Below are 23,548 nucleotides of genomic sequence, written 5' to 3' on the forward strand. Positions count from 1 at the left end.
TCACCACTTGAGGGGGCAGGCCCGCCTCTGACGTCATCACCCAGGTACCTGACAACATGGAAGCTGACGACGGCGTCGCCGCTGTGGCTGGCCATGGGGCTCTGGGCTCTCGGGCGGCTGCAGCTACAGTCCGGGAGCTTCTGCAGGACGGTAAGAAGTCGGGAAGGGTCGAGTCGTGGGACTAGGGGCTGTCCTGCTCCGCACCCGGGCCTCGGTGGCGGATTCAACTGGCCGCTTTGCGGAAAGTTTTCCGGTCTCGACGTGACCACTCCCCTCCGCCGGGCCCCGGGAGTCTGAGCGCCCGCCTTGCCAATCTGTTTCCTGGGACACCTGATTTCTGGTTGCTCGCATTTCCACTGTACCCTCCGTGCGCCTGGGGCTTCCCTGAAGTCCTGGGATCCCGCAACGGGTGACTCACGTTGACAGCCACTGGCTGCCGCCGCAGTTCTTGACCAAAGGCTGAAACGTTCCATCCCATGAAAAGTGTGAGACCGAGGGCAGATGACAGACGCTTAATGAAAGAGGGCCTTATTTTTAAATACAGTTAGGAACATCCCCTCAGTTAAATTCTTGGACTGTACAGATGGCACCGTTCGTTTGTTTCTTTAAAGGCGTTTATCCACAAGCATACATGGGATAGGATTTGGAGTATTCGTTCAGGCTGGGATTAACCATATTGAATTGAATATTAACCATATGAATTGTGAAATTTATTGACAATTTTGGACAGAAATTGCTAGATATTAGAAGATAAGTATAGTACATTTGAGAAGCACGTTAAATTGTATTACTCCAGTTAACATGCCCCAAATCTCTTACTCTTCAGAATAAAGTTCGAATTTCTAAGACCCTTATCTGCTCTTAATTTTCTTCCCGAATTGTCGCATTCTACCTTGTATTAAAATAATTTGATAATTTAATCTTTTCTACTGCACTGTAAAACCCCTTTTTATGTTTCATAGTGTTAATAACATCACCTTGCATGTAGTAGATGTGCAGAGTAAGGGTTTTTTAATTGAACATCACAGTAAGAATCATATGTACACATTTGTATACCAAAGTAGGTTATAAATGAATGAAATAAAGTTCTGTGGATGAAAAAGGGGTCATATACTAAGCCTGACAATCTAGGGGAGGCCTGAGTGGTAAGCCTTGTAAACTCATATCTAAAGTTACCACATAGGATGGTCTGAAATTAAAACTTCCTAACTAAAAGAGAATTGTGATGGGTAGTCATGTCCTAGGCTGGTGTGTTCCTTTACAAAGGTCGATCTTTATCTTAACTTAGCCTGTCTGTTGTCTTTTTGCATCTACAATAACATACTTTTGGGGTGTCAGAGTAATTCCCTTTTGCCATACCCCTCAGGACACAATTTCCCACCAGCGCACCAGACCACCCCTCATTGTTATCTTGTTCTCCCACATACCATCTCTATGTGCTGTAAGTGTTGTTAACTTTCCTGTACCCACCAATGTAAAAGAAGTATTTGTATTTTCATTTTACTCTTAATCCAATCTTAGAGATTTCCTGGCTTTGCTTTCTTCTGCCTCCCTAATCTACCACCAGTGGATTTCATGTAACCCCTTATGTCGTCTCTGGAGCATTTTCTCAGTCCTTTGAGATTTTGCTTCCTGGCAGTTGTCAGTTTGGCTCAAACTCATAAAAATTCTTAAAGGTTTGGGTGTTTCTTATATCTGACAGTTTTAAATTGTTTTCTCTGACTGTTGTATATGTTATTATTGCCCTTAATTACTTGTCTTCTTATAATTTATATACTTTTGTCAAAATTTAACTAATGGTGTTTTCCTTTTTTTTTTTTTTTTAAAAAAGTTTTTATTGATTTTAGAAAGAGGAAGAGTAAGGGAAAGAGAGCGAAACATTGATGTAAGAGAAAAACCATGGATCGGTTGCCTCTGCCCCACACCCCAATGGGATTGAACCCACAACCTGGGCATGTGCCCTGACCGGGAATCGAACTGGTGACCCTTTGGTGCACAGGACAGTGCTCAACCAACTGAGCCACACTGGCCAGGGCTAAAGGTGGTGTTTTCCGAACTAGATTTTGTTAGATTCTGTAGGTTAGATTTTGTCTAGTGTATCTCTATATTTTAATTTAAATTAAGTTGAACCAAGTTTTGAGTTCCTGATATATGTGCAATTCCCACCCTCAAGTAGCTCACCATTTTAGTAGGCGAAATAGTCTTGTAGAGCTATAAAGACAGGCGCTGTAATATAGGGTTGTAAGGGTAGCAGTAAAATTGTGTACGAAGTAAAACATTAATATATACAGAGGAGGATGATAACTGGGAGTGGTTAGGGGAGTGTCAGGAAAGTCTAGATGGAGTTAGTTTTGAACTCCCCAGAAGAAGTAGAAGAAACAACACATGTCAGACATAGGTATATATTTCAGGATGCATTCCAGGAACTGTAATCAGTTTTTAGAGGGTAAATATTCCTCAATAATGTCTTCTGTATTTTCCTGTTTAGTTCTCTTACCAATCTTCCACAGTGGTTATTTAAATCTACTCTTTTCAAACCTCTCCCCTCAAACTGAACAAATAACTTTCAACTTCCCTTAAAAAAAAAAAAAAAAAAAGAGCCCTGGCTGGTTGGCTCGGTTGTCTGGAGCATCATCCCGTACACCAAAAGGTATGAGTTTGATTCCTGGTCAGGGCACATATCTAGGCTGGGGCAAGTACAGGAAGTAACTGATCAGTGTTTCTCTGTCATGTTGATGTTTCTCTCTCTCTCTAAACATGTCCTCAGGTGAGGATTAAAAAAAGGGAGAGAATCTATTAGATGTGAGCTTTCTTGCCATCAAACATATAAACTAAACCTGAACCTGCAACCATCTTTTCTTCCCTTTTCCTTTCATATTTTCAATTACAACAGAAATGAAGCCTCTGCTCCTTCCTAAGTATAGTCCCTCCTCTTGTGCTTTGGATTTTCTTGTCTTCTCAAGGACCTAGTCACCCTCATTCTCTGCCTTTGAAATCTCTTTGCCCAGGTCTCCAATGGTTTCTTTGTGGATAAATCAAATGGACACAGCATTATTTACAATAGCCAAGATGTGGAAATAGCCAAAGTGTCCGTCAGTAGATGAGTGGATAAAAAAGCTGTGGTAGCCCTGGCTGGTATAGCTCTGTTTGTTGGGCATCGTCCCATGCAACCAAAGGTTGTCAGTTTGATTCCCAGTCAGGGGACATGCCCAGGTTGTGGGATCAATCCCTGGTTGGGGCTCATGTGGGAAGCAACCAATCGATGTTTTGGGAGGCAATGGATCGATGTTTCTTTCTCACATCGATGTTTCTCTCTCACATCGATGTTTTGTTCTCTCTCTCTTTCCCTCCTTCTCCCTCTCTCTCTAAAAATCAATAAAATTGTATTTTTTAAAAATTAAAAAAAAAGCTGTGGTTCACTTACGCAATGGAATACTACTCGGCTATAAAAAAAAATAGGGAAATCTTACCTTTTGCAACAGCATGGTTGGACTTAGAAAATATTATGCTAAGTGAAATAAGCCAGTCAGAGAAAGACAAACACCATATGATTTCACCTACATGTGGAATCTAATGGGCAAAATAAACTAACAAAATAGAAACAGAATCATAGATACATAGAACAGACTGGCAGCTGTCAGAGGGGAGGGGGATTTGGGGGCTCGGTGAAAAAGGTGAAGAGATTAAGAAGGAAAAAAACAAACACATAGACACTAGCAACAGTATGGTGATTGCCAGAGGGACAAGGGGATGGGGGGAAGGGGAAGGTGGAAGAGAATAAAGGGGATAAATGGTGGCAGTAAGAGACTTGACTTTAGGTGGTGAACGCACAACACAGTATGCAGGTGATATGTTACAGAGTTGTACATATGAAACTTGTATAGTTTTATTGACCAGTGTTACCCCAATAGATTCAATAAAAAATTTTTAAGAAATGGACTTTTTTTTTTAATCCTCACCCGAGGACATACTTAGAGGAAGAGAGAGAGAAAGAGAGAAACATTGATGTGAGAGAGAATATCAATTGGTGGCCTTCCCATACCTGCCCTGACTGGAGATCAAACTCACAACCCAGGTATATGCCCTGACTGTGAATCAAACTGGCAGCTTTTCAGTATACAGGATAATGCTCAGTCAACTGAACCAGTCTGGCCAGGCTAGATACTTTTTGGTCCTTATCTTACTTGAACTTTTAAAAGGGTTTGACTTCTTGTTTGAAATATTTTCTTCTAATTAATTGAGTTCCATGCTTTAAAGAAAATATTTCTAATTCTCTTTTTTTAAAAAAATATATCTTTATTGATTTCAGAGAGAGGAAGGGAGAGTGGGAGAGGGAGATAGAAACATCAATGATGAGACTCGAGTCATTGATCGGCTGCCTCCTGCACGCCCCCTGCTGGGAATTGAGCCCGCAACCCGGGCATGTGCCCTGACTGGGATTTGAACCTTGATTTCCTGGATCATAGATTGATGCTCAGCCGCTGGGCCACGTCCGTCTGTGCTCTAATTCTCTTAGGTGCTCTTCTCCGTTTTCTTTTAGATGCTTATGTTCCTCTGTTTGCCCCAGTTTAGTTCACTCACTCATCCCCTGCAGTATTCCTAAAGAGTTAAACATTTCCATGAGTAACAGTGATGCAGTGTCAGGGATCTGCTAATGAAGGTAGAGGATAGGATTAATAGGGTGGTTGTGCAGGTGCATAGTTTGAAACTTTGTGAGGTGTGTCTGATTTGCCTCCTATAGGAATGAGAAAACAACAAAAGAAGCATTATAAATATTTAAAGAAGACTTTTCTCTAAAGACAGTCAGTCCTCAAATGCCAAATCTAATGACCAGTATTCATCCTTCATTGTGTTGGACTTTTTTACTACTCACCTGAGTACATGCTTAGAGAGAAGAAGGGGGAGAGAGAGACAGAGAGGAAGACTGATGTGAGAGAGAAACATCAGTCAGTTGCCTTCCATACATGTCCCGACTGGGGATTGAACCAGGGGTTGAACCTGCAACCCAAGTATGTGCCCTGGCCAGGAATTGAACTGGCAGCCTTTTGGTGCACAGGATGACGCTCAAGTAACTCAGCCACTCTGACCAGCCTGTGTTTGATTTTTGTAAGATTTTTTATATTACTGACCACTTCCTTTATTTAAGCTATCCCTTTTGTTTTTGCCGTTATCTCCTGTTTTTCTTTCTTTTGGAACACTCTGTAGTCTCGATTACTTTCATTTCTTCTATGTTCAATTTTTTGGTGTTTCCTTGGCTTCTGAACTCTGTCTTTCCCATTTTTCTCTTTTTGTACTTTCTAAAATTTCTTCCTAAGTCATCTGCTATTTTTTCATGGTTTCAAAATTAATATCTATGCACACAAATACGTGCATGTATGGTCCTTACCTCTCTTTTGAGCTATAGAACTGTTTTAATTTGTAATTCTCTCCATTTTTTCTTTCATTTACAGGTTTGGGGATTTCAGTTCAGAAAAATATGTTAACATCTAACATCATTTTTTCCCTGTCTATTGAGAGTCTATATTGAACAGTTTCTCTTTCCATTTACTATTTCACCCATAAATCCTAAATTTTAGTAATACCTATAAGTTTGTATTTGCCTAGTTCTATTAAAATTCCAGATTCACTGTATTATAACAGTATTTGTACATTGATCTAGAGATATCAGAGACCATAAATATCAAATGTAGTCCATTTTTCTGTTGTCATTATCAGTGACCTTGTTTTATTGCATTAAAGTCTATGGTGAGTAATTTTTAATCTTTTAACTCAATTTTCTTTTTGACTCACTGATAAAAGTTAGCTTGTAGCAGTGTAGCATAGTGGCTCAGAATGTGGACTCTGAAGTTAGACTGCCTGGGTTCAAATCTCAGACAGGTTGGACAAGTTGCATGTCATGCCTGTACCTGACTCTTCATCTGTGAAATGGGGAAAAATGATAGTTTGAACAGGATTGTGTGAGGATTGAATGAGTTAATACTTGTAAAGTGCTTAGGTCAGTGCCTGGCACAAAGCTCTCAGTTGCTGTTGCCTCCTCATTTACAACTGAAAGTACTTACAACAGATTCTGGTTTATAGAATATGAAAGACCTCAAAATATGTTAACTATGACTGTAATTGTTTTGTTGTTTAATATCTGTGGTTTAGTACAGTATACTTAATAAATAAAGACTTTTCCTTCTTTTTTCCTCAGAGTGTTACAGTGATTTTTTAAATGAAGACTTTGATGTAAAGACTTATACGTCCCAATCTATTCATCAAGCTGTAATTGCTGAACAACTAGCAAAACTCGCCCAAGGAATCAGTCAGTTGGATAAAGAACTACACCTACAGGTAATTGCAATCTTCTGGATCATACAGATTGTTCAGCCTAAAGTGATGTTATCATTTTATAATCCTTTTATTATTTAATCTAAATGCATGTTTATATAAACAAATGTATAACTTACTAGTGTGGCTTATTTTTCAAAGTATACTTTTGAAAAGTTTTCTGTAAAGTACTTTTTGTTAGTTGAAAAACTAATATACTGTTATGTTCAATACATATTATTCATACTTTCTTTCACCACCTTAACTCATGTACAATGAATATAGGTGAACAAAGAATAAGATGACTTTGATAAAGATAATAGAAAATGGAATTTAGAAAGTAGAACATTGTGAATAAAAAAAAATTGGGATGCTCACATTGGCAGTTCATACATTATGAGCACAAAGTGTAACAGTTGGTGAAAGCTGATAAATTTGTGGTAGACAGAATACAGTATAGGGTGTTAGGAGTTGGGTTCTAATAGCAGCTGTGCTGTTGCCATTGATATCATTTAATGCCTTTGAATCTTCCTTAAAAAGAATTTATTAAGTGTGTTAGAGTGAATAAGGAAGATGAGATTATAGTAGAAAATCTTGAAGGATTTCTTCCTCTACTACAATTCTATAATTTTTTTAAATTAAATTTTTTTTTTATTACTGGTAGTTTTTTTTTTTTGTGTGTGTGTGTGTTTTAATGTTTCTTTATCTTTATTGTTGAGACCATTACAGATGTCCCCCTTTTAACCCTACTAATCCCCTCCACCCCACATCCATGCCACCCCCAGGCCCTCCCCACACCAATGTCCACGTCCATGGTCCATGCCCATAAACATACAAGTTCCCTGATTAATCTCTCCCCATCCACACACCCCTCCCCGCCTTCCCTCTGAGATCCCTCAGTTTGTTCAGTATGTTACTGGATCCACTTTGTTCATCAGTTTATTTTGTTTATTATATTCCACATATAAGTGAGGTCATTTGGTACTTGTCCTTTTCCTACTGGCTCATTTCACTTAGCATAATACTCTCTAGTTCCCTCCCTGCTATGCCAAAGGCCAAAAGGTCCTTCCTTTTCACAGCTGCATAGTACCCCAGGGTGTAAATCTGCCACAGCACTTTTATCCACTCATCATCTACTGATGGGCACTTGGGCTGTTTCCAAATCTTAGCTATTGTGAATTGTGCTGCTATGAACATACGGGTGCATAAGTTCTTTGCAATTGGTGTTTGGGGTTCTTTAGGATATATTCCTAGAAGTGGGATCACTGGTCAAATTGCAGGCCAATTTTTAATCTTTTGAGGAAACTCCATACTGTTTTCCATAGTGGCTGCACCAGTCTGCATTCCCACCAGCAGTGTACTAGGGTGCCCTTTTCTCCACAACCTTGCCAGCACTTGTAGTTCGTTGACTTGTTGATGGTAGCCATTCTGACAGGTGTGAAGTGATACTTCATTGTGGTTTTAATCTGCATCTCTCTGATGATTAGCGACATTGAGCATTTTTTCATATGTCTCTTAGCCATCTGTATGTCCTCTTTGGAGAAGTGTCTATTTAGGTCCATTGCCCATTTTTTAATTGAATTGTTTGTCTTCCTTTTATTAAGTGGTATAAGTTCCTTATGTATTTTGGATATTAACCCTTTATCCAATGTGTCATTGGCACGTATGTTCTCCCATACAGTGGGCTCCTTTTTCGTTTTGTTGATGGTTTCCTTTGCTATGCAGAAGGTTTTTATTTTGACGCAGTCCTATTTGTTTATTTTCTTCTTAGTTTCTCTTGCCCTAGGAGATGTATCAGCAAACATATTGCTATGAGAGATGTCTGAGATTTTACTGCCTATGTTTTCCTCTAGGATTTTTATGGTTTCATCCTTACATTTAAGTCTTTTATCCATTTTGAATTTACTTTTGTGTATGGTGTAAGTTGGTGGTCCAGTTTCATTTTTTTGCATGGATCTGTCCAATTTTTCCAACACCATTTATTGAAAAGACTGTCTTTTCTCCATTGTATGTTCTTGCCTCCTTTGTCAAATATTAATTTACCATAGTGGTATGGGTGAATTTCTGGGTTCTCTGTTCTGTTCCACTGATCAATATGTCTGTTCTTGTGCCAGTACCAGACTGTTTTGATTTCAGTGGCTTTGTAGTATAACTTGATATCTGGTATTGTGAGCCCTCAAACTTTGTCCTTCTTTCTCAGGATTGCCATGGCTATTCAGGGTGTTTTTTGGTTCCAGATAAATTTTCGAAGTGTTTTTTCTAGATCTGTGAAATATGCTGTTGGTATTTTAATAGGTATTGCACTGAATTTATAGATTGCTATGGGTAATATGGACATTTTAATGATGTTAAGTCTTCCAATCCATGAACATGGTATATTTTTTCATTTGTTTATATCTTCCTCTATTTCTCTTTTCAGTGTCCTATAGTTTTCTGAGTAAAGGTCTTTTACATCTTTGGTTAAGTTTTTTCCTAAGTATATTATTTTTTTAGTTGCAATGGTTAATGGGATTCTTTTTTTTTTAGTTTCTGTTTCTGAGAGTTCATTATTGGTGTATAAAAATGCTATCGATTTCTGGGTGTTAATTTTATATCCTGCTACCTTGCTGAATTTATTTATTAAATCTAGTAGTTTTCTGGTGGAGTCTTTAGGATTCTCTATGTACAATATCATGTCCTCTGCAAATAATGACAATTTTGTTTCCTCCTTTCCAATTTTATGTTTCTTATGTTTTATGCATTTTATGTTTTCTTCTTGTCTAATTGTTGTGGCTAGGACTTCCAGTACTATGTTGAATAAGAGTGGTGAAAGTAGACACCCCTGTCTTGTTCCTGTTCTTAGGGGAAATGGTTTTAGTTTTTGCCCATTGAGTATGATGTTGGCTGTAGGTTTGTCATATATGGCCTTTATTATGTTGAGGTATGATCCCTCTATTACCACTTTGCTGAGAGTTTTTATCAAAAATGGGTGTTGGATTTTATCGAATGCTTTTTCTGCATCTATTGATAAGGTCATGTGATTTTCATCTTTCATTTGTTTATGTGATCTAAATTGATTGGCAAATTGATTTGCGAATATTGTACCAGCCTTGCGTCCCTGGAATAAATCCCACTTGGTCACGGTGTATGATCTTTTTAATATATTGCTGGATCTGATTTGCTAATATTTTGTTGAGGATTTTTGCATCTATCAGGGATATTGGCCTGTAATTTTCTTTCTTTGCAGTATCTTTATCTGGTTTTGGAATTAGGCTAATGCTGGCCTCGTAAAAGGAGTTTGGAAATATACCTTCCTCTTGGATTTTTTGAAATAGTTTGAGGAGGATAGGTGTTAATTCTTCTTTGAATGTTTGGTAAAACTCCCCTGTGAAGCCATCTGGGCCAGGGCTTTTTTGTGCTGGGAGCCCTTGGATTACTGCTTCAACTTCACCAGCAGTTATCAGCCTATTTAGACTTTCTGACTCTTCGTGATTGAGTTTTGAAAGGTTGTATTTTTCTAGGAATTCATCCATTTCATCCAGGTTGTCTAGCTTGGTCGCATATAGTTGTTTATAGTTTTTTCTTACAATCCTTTGTATTTTTGTTGGGTCAGTTATTTCACCTTTTTCATTTCTGATTTTGTTAATTTGGGTCCTCTCTCTTTGTTTCTTGATGAGTCTGGCTAAAGGTTCATCAATCATCTTTTATCTTTTCAAAGAACCAGCTCTTGGTTTCATTGATCTTTTGTAATTTTTTTTAGTCTTTATGTCATTTATTTCTCCTCTAATCTTTATTATTTCTTTCCTTCTACTTACTCTGGGCTTTTCTTGTTGTTTCCTTTCTAAGTTTTTGAGTTGTAGGATTAAAGAGTCTATTCGAAGTTTTTCTTGTGTTTTTGAGGTAGGCTTGTAGTGCTATAAACTTCCCTCTCGGGACTGCTTTCATTGTGTCCCATGGATTTGGAGTTGTTGTGTGTTTATTTTCATTTGCTTCCAGGAAGTTTTTTATTTCTTTCTTGATCTCTTTGGTAACCCATTCATTGTTTAAAAACATGCTTTTCAGTCTCCATGTGTTTAAAAGTCTTTTAGTGTTTTTATTGTAGTTGATTTCTAGTTTCATGCCATCGTGATCCGAGAAGATGCTTGATACGATTTCAATCTTCTTGAACTTATAGAGACTTGTTTTGTGTCCTAACATGTGGTCTATCTTTGAGAATGTCCCGTGTGCACTTGAAAATAATGTATATTTTGCAGCTTTGGGGTAGCATGTTCTGTAAATGTTGATTAAATCCATCTGATTTAGGGTCACTGTTTCCTTGTTGATTTTTTTGTCTGGAAGATCTATCCAGTGCAGTCAATGGGCTGTTAAAGTCCCCGAGTATAACTGTGTTCCTGTTGATTTCTCCCTTAAATCCTCTAGAAGTTTCTTTATAAATTTAGGTGCTTCTATATTGGGTGCATATATATTTATCAGGGTTATATCCTCTTCCTGGATTGATCCCTTTAGTATTATGTAATGACCTTTCTTATCTCTTGTTATGGTCTTCATTCTGAAGTCTATTTTGTCTGATACGAGTATTGCTACCCCATCTTTTTTTTCATTTCCATTTGCATGGAAAATTTTTTTCCATCCCTTCACTCTCATCCTGTATGAGTCTTTTGTTCTGAGGTGGGTCTCTCGTAAACAGCATATAGTCGGGTCATGTTTTCTTATCCATTCAGCCATCCTAGATCTCTTTATTGGGGCATTTAATCCATTTACATTTAAGGTTATTATTGAAAGATACTTATCTACTGACATTTTGTTTCTTCATGGCTGTTTCTCATTCTCTTTATTGCTACGTCTAATTATAGCAGTACCTTTAACATTTCCTCTAATGCTGCTTTTGTAGCTTTTGTAGTGATAAAGTCTTTTAACCTTTTTTGTCTCGGAAGCTCTTTATTTTACCATCCAGCTTGATTGATAATCTTGCTGGATAGAGTAGTCTTGGTTTCAGATCCTTCTTTTGCATTACCTTAAATACTTCATGCCATTCCCTTCTGGCCTGTAGAGTTTCTGATGAGAAGTCAGCTTACAGCCTTATGGGAGCTCCTTTGTCGGTAACAGTTTGCTTTTCTCTAGCTTCCTTTAAGATTCTCTCTTTGTCTTGGATTTTTGACATTTTAATTATGGGGTGTCTCGGCGTGGGATTCTTTGGATTCTTCTTGCTTGGGAATCTCTGGTCCTCCAGAACCTGTGTGCCTTTTTCCTTGACCAAATTAGGGAAGTTTTCTGCCATTATTTCATCAAACAGGTTCTCTAAACCCTGCTTGCTTTCAACCTCCTCTGGCACTCCTATAATACAAATATTGTTACGTTTTATGCTGTCCCACAGCTCTCTTAGACTGTCCTCCTGTTTTTTAATTGTTTTTTGTTTTTGGGTCTCTGATTGAGTTATTTTTTCTACCCTGTCTTCTAATTCACTGATCTGATCCTCAGCTTCTTCTAATCTCCTGTTTATTCCTTCTAATGTAGTGTTTATTTCTGCTATGTCATTCTTCATTTCTGACTGGTCATTTTTCATATTTTCCAAATCTTTTTTCATGCTGTTGAGCATCCTTACAATCAGTATTCTAAACTATATCTGAGAAGTTGCTTATCTCTGGTTCATTTGGCTCTTATTCTGGAGACTTCTCTTGTGCTTTCATTTGGGGCTTGTTTTTTGGTCTTCCCATTTTGGCTAAATGTTAGGTAGATCTGCTAGGATTCTCAGTCTTTTTGGAGGGTCTCTGCTACACGCCAATGTCAGACGTAGTTTGTGACTGGCCCTGAGTACCCTGTTTGGGGCTATCAACAACCCCAGGCTTGAGGTCTCCACTGCTGGGGCTGGATGCATTTGGACAGGACCGAGATGCACACCAAAGTCTGCTTTTCTAAGGCCTGGGTCCCAAAACATCAGGCAAAAACTCAAAGCACCCTGAGGTTTGCCTCAACCTGCAGATTTGTTAATGTGATCCTCTTAATGCGCCTCAGGCTGTAGAAGCTCCACAGGGTGGGGCGGCTAGTTATCAGTCTCCTAACAAGCCTCAGGCTATAGGAACTCCTCTGGGCTTGGGGAGAGGCTCCCCAGCAGGGTGGGGAAATTGCTTCCCCCCTCAGGCAAAAGCCTAAAGTTTGCCTTCCAAGAAAGATGTACCCCACAGTCTGGGGGAATGACTCTCCCCAGACTCTCCCCACACAGCTCCAGTCCACTCCACTCCCCCTCCGCTGGAGCCCGAGATGAGTGGCTGCACACGAAACATTGCTCAATGGCCCTTTAAGACCGTGCCTGCAGTTCCATCTGCCTCTCCCTGGCAGACAGAAACCGGGCTGCTTTTCACAGCCAGATGTTATGTGGGCACCTTTCTCAGTTCTGGTGCTCCTGGCTGGGAAGCCCAGCCTGGGGTTTAGGCCCCAGAGTCCTCAGTGGGAACCCCCCACAGCTGAAATCGCCTCCGGATCTTCAGTTGCCGCCTGTGGGAGCCCAGCCAGCCCTCTCGAGTCCGCACTTCCTACCAGTCTCCTTGCAGTCTCCACTTTTCCTCTTTGGTTATGAGGGTGCTCTCCAGCTCTTCAGTTGGTTTTCAGGATAGTATTCAGGATGTATTTTCTATGTTTTAGTTGTAAATCCAGATTAGTCCCGGGAGAGTGTCAGTGTAGCTTCCACTCAGTCTGCCGCCATCTTGTATCTCTCTTTAATTAACTTTTTAATTTTTCAATTACAGTCTACATTCAATATTATTCTGTATTAGTTTCACATGTACAGCAAAATGGTTAGAAAATCATGTACTTTACAGAGTGGTCCCCATCTGTTGCTTCAAGTACCCACCAGGGCCCATATATATTTATCTTGATATTGACTATATTTCCTATGCAATAATCTACCTAACTGTGAGTATTCTGTAACTACCAATTTTTGCTGCTAATCCCTTCACCTTTTTCACTCAGCCCCATTACCCCCTCCCCTTGGACAGCTGTCAGTCTGTTCTCTGTATCTGTGAGTGTTACTATTTTGTTAATTTTGTTCATTAGATTCCACATATAAGTGAAATCATATGGAATCTGTCTTTCTGTGACTGCCTTATTTCACTTAGCATAATACCTTCTAGGTCCATGCTGTGGCAAAGGGAAGATTTCCTTCTCTTTATGGCCAGTAGTATTTCTTTCCTTTTTTTGTAGATCCTCTTTTTTCTTTAAAGTAAGTTTATTAGGGTGACAATGGTGAATATGAACATGTAGGTTTCATATGAGAGTTTCTATTTTACAAAATCTGTATATTGCTCCTTGTGCCCACCACCAAAAGTCATATCTTCTCCCGTCACCATACATTAAGACCCCCTGTCTCTGGCAAATACCACACTGCTGTTTGTGTCCACAGGTTTAAGTTTTATATCCCACATGTGAGTGAAATCATATGGTTCTTAGCTTTTTCTGACTGACTTATTTCACTTAGCATAATATTCTCAAGGTCTATCCATGTTGCAAATGGTAGTATTTCACCCTTTCTTATGGCTCAGTAGTATTCCATTGGGCACATGTACCTCTTCTTTATCCAGTCAAGTCTCTACTGCAGGACACTTTGGTTGTTTCTATGTCTTGGTCACTGTGAATAATGCTGCAGTGAACAAAGCGGTGCACGTATCTTTGTGAATACATGTTTTTGAGTTTTTAGGGTATATACCCAGGAGAGGGATTGCTGGGTTGTATGGTAGCTCTATTCTTAATTTTTTGAGGAATCACCAGACTGCTTTCCATAGTGGTTGAACCAGTCTACATTCCCACCAGCAGTGAATGAGGGTTCCCTTTTCTCCACAACCTCTCCAACACTTTTTATTGCTTATCTTCTTGATAATTGCCACTCTAACAGGTGTGTGGTGGTATCTTGTTGTAGTTTTGATTTGCATTTCTCTAACTGCTAATGAGGGTGAACATGTTTTCATATGTCTATTGGCCGTTCATATGTCTTCTTGGGAGAGCTGCCTGTTCAGGTCCTCTGCCCACTTTTTGATTGGGTTGTTTGTTTGGTGTTGAGTTTTATGAGTTTCTTATATATTTGGAAAGTAAACCTTTGTTGGAGCTACTGTTTGCAAATATCATCTCCCGTCTGGTTGGCTGCCTCACTGTTTTGTTGTCAGTTTCTTTTGCTGTGCCGAAGCTTTTTAGTTTGATATAATCCTATTCATTTATTTTTGCCTTTATTTCCCTTGCGTTTGGGGTCAAGTTCATAAAATGTTCTCTATGACCAAGCTCCGTAAGTCTGGTACCTATGTTTTCTTCTATGTAACTTCTTGTTTCGGGTCTCACATTTAGGCATTTACTCCATTTTGAGTTCATTTTTGTACATGGGGACAAACTGTAATCCAGTTTCATTCTGTTGCATGTGGCTTTCCAGTTTTCCCAGCATCATTTATTGAACAGACTATCTTTACTCCATTGTGTGTTTCTGGCTCCTTTGTCAAAAATTATCTGCCCATATACATGTGGTTTTATATCTGGCCTCTCTGTTCTGTTCTGTTGATCTGTGTGTCTGTTTCTGTGTGTCTGTTTCTGTGCCAATACCATGCTGTGGTTTTTTTGTGTGGTTTTTTGAATATAATTTTTTATTCAAAATATTACAGATGTCCCTTTTTCTCCCTATTCACCCCTTCCACCCCACCCCCCTCCCCAGCCCCACCCCCACCCCCACCCCCACCCCTACCCCCACCACTATTACCACCCCCACCCTCACCCCCCACCCCCATCCCCATCCCCATCCCCAGGCCCTCACTACACCATTTTCTATGTCCTTGGGTTATGCATATATGCATACACATTCTTAGGTTAATCTCTCCTCCCCTACTCCCCAACCCCCCCTTCTTCCCTCTGAGATTTGTCAATCTGATCCATGTTTCCATGTCATTGAATCTATTCTGTTCTTCAGTTTATTAAGTTCTTTAGATTCCATATATAAGTGAGAGCATATGATGTTTGTCTTTCTCTGCCTGGCTTATTTCACTTAGCATAATATTATCCAGGTCCATCCCTACTGTCCCAAAGTGTACGAGATCCTCCTTGTTTACAGCTGCATAGTATTCCATGGTGTAAATGTCCCACAGCTTTTTTATCCACTCATCTACTGATGGGCACTTGGGCTGTTTCCAGATCTTAGGTATTGTGAATTGTGCTGCTATGAGCATAGGGGTGCATATATTGTTTCTGATTAGTGTTTCAGGATTCTTAGGATATATTCCTAGAAGTGGGATCACTGCGTCAAAAGGCAGTTCCATTTTTAATTTTTTGAGGAAATTCTATGTTTTCCATAGTGACTGCAATAGCCTGCATTCCCACCAGCAGTGTACCAGGGTTCCCCTTTCTCCACATCCTCACCAGCACATGTCATTTGTTGACTTGTTGATGAATACCATGCTGTTTTGATTATTGTAGCTCTTTAGTATAATTTGAAGTTACGTAGCGTGATACCTACAGCTTCATTCTTTTTTCTCAGGGTTGCTTTGGGTATTCTGGGTCTCTTGTGGTTCCACACAAATCTGATGATTCTTCTTCTATTTCTTTAAAAAATGACATTGTATTTTTATGGAGATTGCATAAATTTGTATGTTGCTTTGGATAATATGGCCATTTTAACTATTTTGATTCTTCCAATCCATGAAGTTGGGATATTTTTCCATTTTGTGTCTTTTTGCAATCTCTTTTAATAATGCTTTGTAGTTTTCAGTATATAGATCTTTCATGTTCTTTATTAAGTTTATTCCTAGATATTTTATTCTTTTGGTTGCAATTGCAAAAGGAATTATTTTTTTCATTTTTTTCCCTGAAGTTTTGTTGTTAGTATACAGGAAGGCAATGGATTTTTGTACATTGATTTTTGTATCCTGCAATTTTACTGTATTTGTTTATTGTTTTGTAATAGTTTTTTGGTGTAGTCTTTAGGGTTTACAATAAACAGAATCATGTCATTTGCAAAAAGTGAGTTTTACTTATTCCTTCCCTATTTGGATGCCTTTTATTTCTTTTTCTTGCCTTACTTCTCTGGCTAGAACTTCCAGAAATATGTTGAATAAGAGTGATGAGTGTGGACATCCTTGTCTTGTTCCTGTCCTAGAGGATAAGTTTTCAGGTTTTTACCATTGAGTATGATATTAGCTGAGGGTTTATCATATATAGCCTTTGTTATATTGAGGTACTTTTCTTCTATTTCTATTTTATTGAGTGTTTTAATCATAAGTGGATATTGTATCTTATCTAACACATCTATTGATAATATCATATGATTTTTAGCCTTTCTTTTGTTAACGTGGTATATTTCATTGATAGATTTACATATGTTGAACCATCTATGTGGCCCTGGAATGAACCCCACTTGATCATGATGTATTATTTTTCTGATGTACTGCTGCTGTATTCGATTTGCTAGTATTTCATTTAGGATTTTTGCATCTGTATTCATCAGAGATATTGGCCTTTAGTTTTCTTTTTTGTGTTATCCTTGCCTGGTTTTGGTATCAGGGTTATATTGGCCTAATAAAATGTGTTAGGAAGTATTGCCTCTTCTTCAGTGTTTTGGAAGAGTATCAGAAGGATAGGTTTTAAATCTTCCTTGCACATTTGGTAGAATTCACTGGTAAAGCCATCTGGTCCTAGACTTTTATTTTTTAGAAAGTTTTTGATGGTGGTTTCAATTTCTTCCCTGCTGATCAATCTATTTAGGTTTTCCAGTTCTTCATGATTTAGTCTAGAAAGTTTATATATTTCTAGGAAATTATTTATTTCTTCTAGGTTATTGAATTTGGTGGCATATAGTGTTTTATAATATTCTAATATGAACCTTTGTATATCTGTGATGTCTGCGGTGACTTCTCTCTCATTTCTGATTTTGTTTATATGTGTCTTTTCCCTTTTTTCCTTATGAGTCTAGCCTCTAGCCAGGGGTTTGTCAATTTTATTAATACTTTCAAAGAACTAGCTCTTTGTTTTATTACTTTTTTGTATAGTCTTTTTGTTCTCTATTTCATTCAGTTCTGCTCTAATTTTTATGATTTCCTTTCTTCTGCTGACTTTGGGTTCCTTTTATTATTCTTTTTCTAGTTCTTTAAGATGTCAGAGGGATGGAGGAGGGTGGGTGGGTGGAGGGGAGGAGAATAACCAAAGAATTTATATGCATATATGCACAACCCAAGGACACGGACAATGGTGGGGAGAGGGACTGTGGAGGGGGAAGGGGAAGGGACGGGGTGGAGCGGTTCATTGGGGAGAAAAAGGGACATCTGTAATATTTTAAACAAAAATAATATTTAAAAAAAAAAAAAGATGTGATGTTTGGTTGTTTACGTGGGATTTCTCTTGTTTCTTGAGGCCTGTAATGATATAAACTTCCCTCTTTTTACTGCATTTGCTGCATTCCAGAAGTTTTGATATGTTGTATTGTCATTCTCATTTGCCTCTCTATATCTTTTAATCTTATCTTTTACTTCTTCTTTGACCTAGTCATTTATTAGTAGTATGTTGTTTAATCTCCTTGTATTTGTGGGTTTCTTTACTTCCTTCTTGCAGTTGATTTCTAATTTCAAGGCATCGTGGTCAGAGAATATACTTGATGTAGTTTCATTCATCTTGAATTTGTTGATGCTAGTTCTGTGACCCAGTATATGGTCTATCCTTGAGAATGTTCCATGTGCACTGGAGAAGAATGTGTAATCTGATGTTCTAGGATGAAAGGCTCTGTAAATGTCAATTATGTCCATTTGGTGTAGTGTTTCATTTAAGGCCAATATTTCTTTATTGATTTGCTGTTTGGTTGATCTGTCTAGAGCTGTCTGTGGAGTATTAAGATCCCCAAGTTTGATTGTGTTTTGACCTGTTTCTCCCTTTAGTTCTATGTGTAGTTGCTTTATATCTTTTGGTGCTCCCTGGTTGGGTGCATATATATTAAGAAGTGTTATGTTTTCTTGATGTAGTGTCCCCTTTATCATTATCAAGTGTCCATCTTTGTCTTTTGTTATCTTTGTTGCCTTGAAGTCTATTTTGTCAGATATAAGTATGGCTGCACCAGCTTTTCGGTGGATATTATTTGCTTGGAGAATCATTTTCCACCCTTTTACTTTGAATCTACGTTTGTCTTTGCAGCTTAGATGTGTCCCTCGTAGGCAGCATATGGTTGGTTGGGTTGTGTTTTTCCCCCCACTCTGCTACTCTGTACCTCTTTATCGGTGAATTCAGACCATTTACCTTCGAGGTAGTTATTGATGTATGAGGATTTCCTATAGCTATTTTATCTTTTGTTTTCTGGTAGCTCTGTGCCTCTATTGGTTCTTTTCCTTTGTACTTCTGTATGTTGTTTTTATTTGGTAATGTTTCATACTTCTTTCCTCTCTGTTCTCTTTTTTTAAGCTGTGTGTCCTGGTTTGGAGATTTTTGTGTGTAGTTACCATTAGGTTTATAAAAAATAAAGTTACATATATACAATAGCTTTTTTCTTTTGAGTGCACCTGATGTTCATCCTCCTTTGCCAGTTCAGACCTTTACCCCCTCCCCGTTTAAGTTTTTGTTGTCCCTGTTTATGCTGTAATTTTTTTGGTGATGTTACTCGTAGTGTTGTGACCTTATGTTCTTTGTTTCAGGTAGAATAACTTCCTTGAGTATTTCCTGCAGTGGAAGTTTTCTGGTGATAAAATCTCTCATTTTCTGTATGTCTGGGAAGGTCTTTATTCCTCCTTCATACTTAAAGGATAATTTTGCTGGATAAACTATTTGTGGCTGGTATTTTCTCTCTTTCAGATGTTTGAATATTTGGTTCCATTGTCTTCTGGCTTGTGGAGTTTCTGCTGAGAAGTCTGATGAAATTCTGATGTGTTTTCCTTTGTAGGTCACTTCTTTCTTTTCCCTGGCTGCTTTGAGAATTTTTTCTTTGTCATTAATTTTTGACAGTTTTAATACAATGTGGCTAGGAGAGGTCCCTTTGGATTGAGGTAACTAGGTGTTTGGTTTGCTTTTTGGATTCTAGGATCTAGTTCTTTCCATAGGTTTGAGAAGTTCTCATTCACTATTTGTTTAAATAGACTCTCTGTTCTCTTCTCCCTCTTATCTTCTTCTGGAATTCCTATTATTCTAATTTGTTTTTTCTGATGGAGTCAGATAGTTCCCATAGAGTTCTTTTATATTTCTTTATGCTCAGGTCTCTTTCTTCTTCCCTCTGCGTCATTTCTAGATTCTTATCTCCGATATCACAAATTTTTTCCTCCATCTGGTTAGGTCGGTTTTCTATGCTCAGTATCTCATTTCTAATCTGAAATGCATGCCTCATTTCCAGGATTTCTCATTAGTTCTGTTTAAAGTTTAAATCTCTTTGGTAAAGTACTTGTTTTGTTTATTGATTTGTTTTCTGAGAGCACTGAATTGTCTGTATTTTCTCACTTCTTGTTGAGTATTTTCAGAACTTCATTCTTGAAATGTCTTTGATTTATATCCCATATTTCCATGTGTTCCAGCTTGCTTTCTGGGGATTTTAAATTTTCTTTATGTTCATCTTTGTTACTATGATTTTTCATAGTATTTGTTCCTCTCCTTTGTCCATACATAAATATCCTTTCTATAGCAGTGTTCTCTGAAGAGGTCTTTCTACTATTTTCCAGTAGATGGCACTGAATCGCAAGATATTTTTATGTGTGTTTTTCCCCATACTTGTTCTCTGCGGGTTCCTTAAGGCAGTACAGCTGTACTGATTGGCAGTGGGGTTTGTTTTCCCCTCACCTCAATAGTGGGCTGGACCTACATGGGGTCCTACCCCAAGCCCTAAACCCAGGGACCAGTCATAGGGTAATAGTGGTTCCACTGCAATATCCCTTGGTTTACAGAGACACCGAGGACTATGGGAGGTGAGTTTTGGGAGTCCAAGGAACGAGGAGCAGCAGGGCTCTGTGGTTCCATTTCTTTGTCAGAAACACCCCTGCCTGACAGTGGAGAGCTCCCGGGCAGAACCCTGCACTCTGTCAGGTGTCTGCTGGCTCAGTCACTGCTCACTCTGCTTTCCCTACTGGATCCTCCCCCCCCCCCCCCCCCCAGCTCTCTGTTCCTCCTGGCTGGCTGAAGGAAGGGCCCCACTACTGAAGGCTTCCTCCACTCTTCTGGCCATGCTGCGAGCTCCTGGCTGCAGGGCTTTGTCTGAGGGCCCTTGAGTTCTCCTTCCTTCTCATCTCCCTGCTTATTCTTGGTTCCCCACCATTAGATGTTTCTATTCACAGGCCTCTCAGGCATGCCTCTGTGTTGAGTAGGGAATTTTTTGTTGAATTATGGTTGGTTAATTTGTTGAAATTTCAGGGCGAGAGGCTAAGGGTATCTCTCATGCCATCATTGCTCTGATGTCACTCTTGCCAGTAGTATTTCATTGTGTCAATGTACTATAGTCTTTTTATCCACTCATCTACTGATGGGCCCTTGGGTTGCTTCCCTGTCTTGGCTATTGTATATAATGCTACAATGTGCCTTTGCTAGGTGGCTCAGTTGGTTGAAGCATCATACTGCATACCAGTGGTTTTGGGTTGAATTCCCAGTCAGGACACATACGTAGGTTGTGAGTTCAATTCCCGTTTGTGGCGTGTACGGGAGGCAACTGATCAATGTTTTTCTCTTTCTCTCTCTTTCCCTTTCTCTCTCTAAAATCAATAAAAACATATCCTCGAGCGAGGATTAAAAAAAAAAATAGTAACACTGCAGTGAGCATAAGGGTGCATACATTCTCTTTAATTTGTGTTTTGGGTTTCTTTGGATATATTCCCAGAAGTGGAATTGCAGGGTCATAAGGCAGTTCCATTTTTAATTTTTTGAGGAAACTTCACACTGTTTTCCATAGTCGTTGCACGAATCTGCATTCCCACCAACAGTGCACTAAGGTTCCCTTTTCTCCACATCCTCACCAATGCTTAGCAAGAGGTGTGGAGCATGCCAAGGCCAGATGCTGCTTGTTTGATATTTCTGAACGTTTCAGAGATTTTAGGAAATTCCACAGCAGTAGCCAAGACAGGCAGTTTGTATGGAAAAACCATTGGAAATGGCTTGGGTGGGCCTGCAAGTTGAGTGGGATGGGGCCCCAGGGATTCACCAGGGTTTGGCGAACAATGTGAGCCAGGTTAATGGAGACGTAGATATAGCAACCACCTGCTGGCTCTGTGGTGGTTGGGAGTCTCAGAAGAGGAACTGTGACCTTTGCTTACACTTTTGTCTGGCAGAAAGCTTCCCCTCCAGCTTTCACCCAATGCTGGCCAATTCAGTTCCTCCACATATGTCCCTGGTGCCTTTCTAGCTGCTGTCCCAGTGCTGGAGCTCAGAGGTAGTGAGTCTGAGTAAGTCCGTGCACAGACCCTTTAAAAGAAACTTCCTGGAATTCCAGCATCCTCCGTCTCCCTTAGCCTCAATCCCTACTTGTTTTTACAGCCCGAAATTATGGGTACTTTTCTTCCTGGCATTGGAACCCTGGTCTGGGGGTGCCTGACGTGGAGCTGGGACTCATCACTCCTCAGGGGGAACCTCTGCAGCCCAGATATCTGTCCTGATTTTTATCTGGCACACCAGCCCATTTCATGTCTCTGCCCTCCCTACCAGTGAGAATATGGCTTCTTCCTGTAAATCTGTAGTTGTAGGACTTCCATTCAGCTAGATTTCAGAGGGTTCTAAGTGATGGTTGTTCTGTAGTTTAGTTGTAATTCTGATGTGGCTGTGGGAGTATTCGAGAACAGTATATTTACCTATGGCCATCTTGACTGGAAGTCCTGATTTCTGAATATTAATTTTGTATCCTGTTACTTTACTGAATTCATTTATCAATTCTAGTAATTTTTTAGTGGAATCTTTAGGGTTCTCTATATACAGGACTATGTCATCTTCAATTAATGACAATTTTACTTCTTCCTTTCCGGTTTGGATGCCTTTCATTTCTTGCTCTTGTCTGATGGCCTAGACTTCCAGTACTATGTTGAATAAGAGTGATGAAAGTGGACATCCCTGTCTTGTTCCTAATCTTAAGGGAAAGATTTTTAGTTTTTGCCTTTTAAGTGTGAAGTTGGCTGTGGGTTTGTCAAATATCGCCTTTATTATGTTGAAGTATGATCTCTCTATTCCAACTTTGCTCAGAGTTTTTCTCATAAATGGGTGCTGGATTTTATCAAAGTCTCTTTGTGCATCTCTTGATACGAGCATATAATTTTTATTGTTCATTTTGTTTAAGTGGTAAGTCATGTTAATTGATTTGCTGATATTACACCAACCTTGCATCCCCAGAATAAGTCCCACTTGATCATGGTGTATATAATCTTTTTAATATATCGCTGGATTGTTTGCGAATATTTTGTTGAGGATTTTTGCTTCTATGTTTATCAAGGATATTGGCCTATAATTTTCTTTCTTTGTCATGTCCTTATGTGGTTTTGGAATTAGAGTAATGCTGACCTTGTAAAAAGAGCTTGGGAATCTTTCCTTCTCTTGAATTTTTTGGAAGAGGTTGAGAAAGATAGGTGTTAATTCTTTGACTGTTTGGTGAAATTCACCTGGGAAGCCATCTGGTCCAGGACTTTTGTTTGCTGGGATTCTTTTGATTACTGTTTTGATTTCGTTAGTTGTAATCACTTTGTTCAGATTTTCTGTTTCTTGATTCAGTTTTGGAATATTGTATGTTTTTAGGAATTTATCTATTTCTTCCAGATTGTCCAATTTGTTGGCATATAATTAATTGTTCGTAATACAATTCTATAATTTTTATCATGTTTTTTTAAAAATTTTTAAAAATTGATTTCAGAGAGGGGAAGAAACGGGAGAGAGAGAGAAACATCAAAGATGAGAGTCATTGATCGGTTGCCTCCTGCACCCCCCTCACTGAGGATCAAACCCGAAACCCAGGCATGTGCCCTGACCAGGAATCTAACCGTAACCTCCTGGTTCATAGGTCGATGCTCAAACACTGAGCCATGCTGGCCAGGCTATCAGGTGTTTTTTTTTAAAAAAAAAAAAATTATTAATTAATTTTTAATCTTCCACTGAGGATATTTTTTTCATTGCTTTTCAGAGAGAGTGGAAGGCGGGTAGGGGGGAGAAATATTGACGTGAGAGAGACATATCAATTGGTTGCTTACTGCAAATGCCCTGACTGAGGCTGGGGATTGAGCCTGCAACCGAGGTATGTGCCCTTGGCTGGAATTGAACCCAGGACCCTTCAGTCTGCAGGTGGATGCTCTAACCCCTGCTAGGACCTATCACA

The 23,548-nt window shown here is 39.1% G+C and overlaps 1 protein-coding gene across 1 annotated transcript in view; it reads left to right on the top strand.

Moving 5' to 3' along the window:
• The first annotated feature begins 29 nt into the window (after positions 1-29).
• COG5 (component of oligomeric golgi complex 5) overlaps positions 30-23,548 on the top strand; it is a 324,959-nt gene continuing 301,440 nt past the window's right edge. The window contains exons 1-2 of the mRNA XM_087821091.1: positions 30-150; positions 6,194-6,333. Coding sequence (XP_087677217.1) covers positions 57-150; positions 6,194-6,333 — 234 coding nt within the window. The 5' untranslated portion in view covers positions 30-56. The remainder of the gene's footprint in view (positions 151-6,193; positions 6,334-23,548) is intronic.

Source organism: Miniopterus natalensis, chromosome 10 (assembly GCF_054644295.1).
Source record: "Miniopterus natalensis isolate mMinNat1 chromosome 10, mMinNat1.hap1, whole genome shotgun sequence".
Lineage (NCBI taxonomy): Eukaryota > Metazoa > Chordata > Mammalia > Chiroptera > Miniopteridae > Miniopterus > Miniopterus natalensis.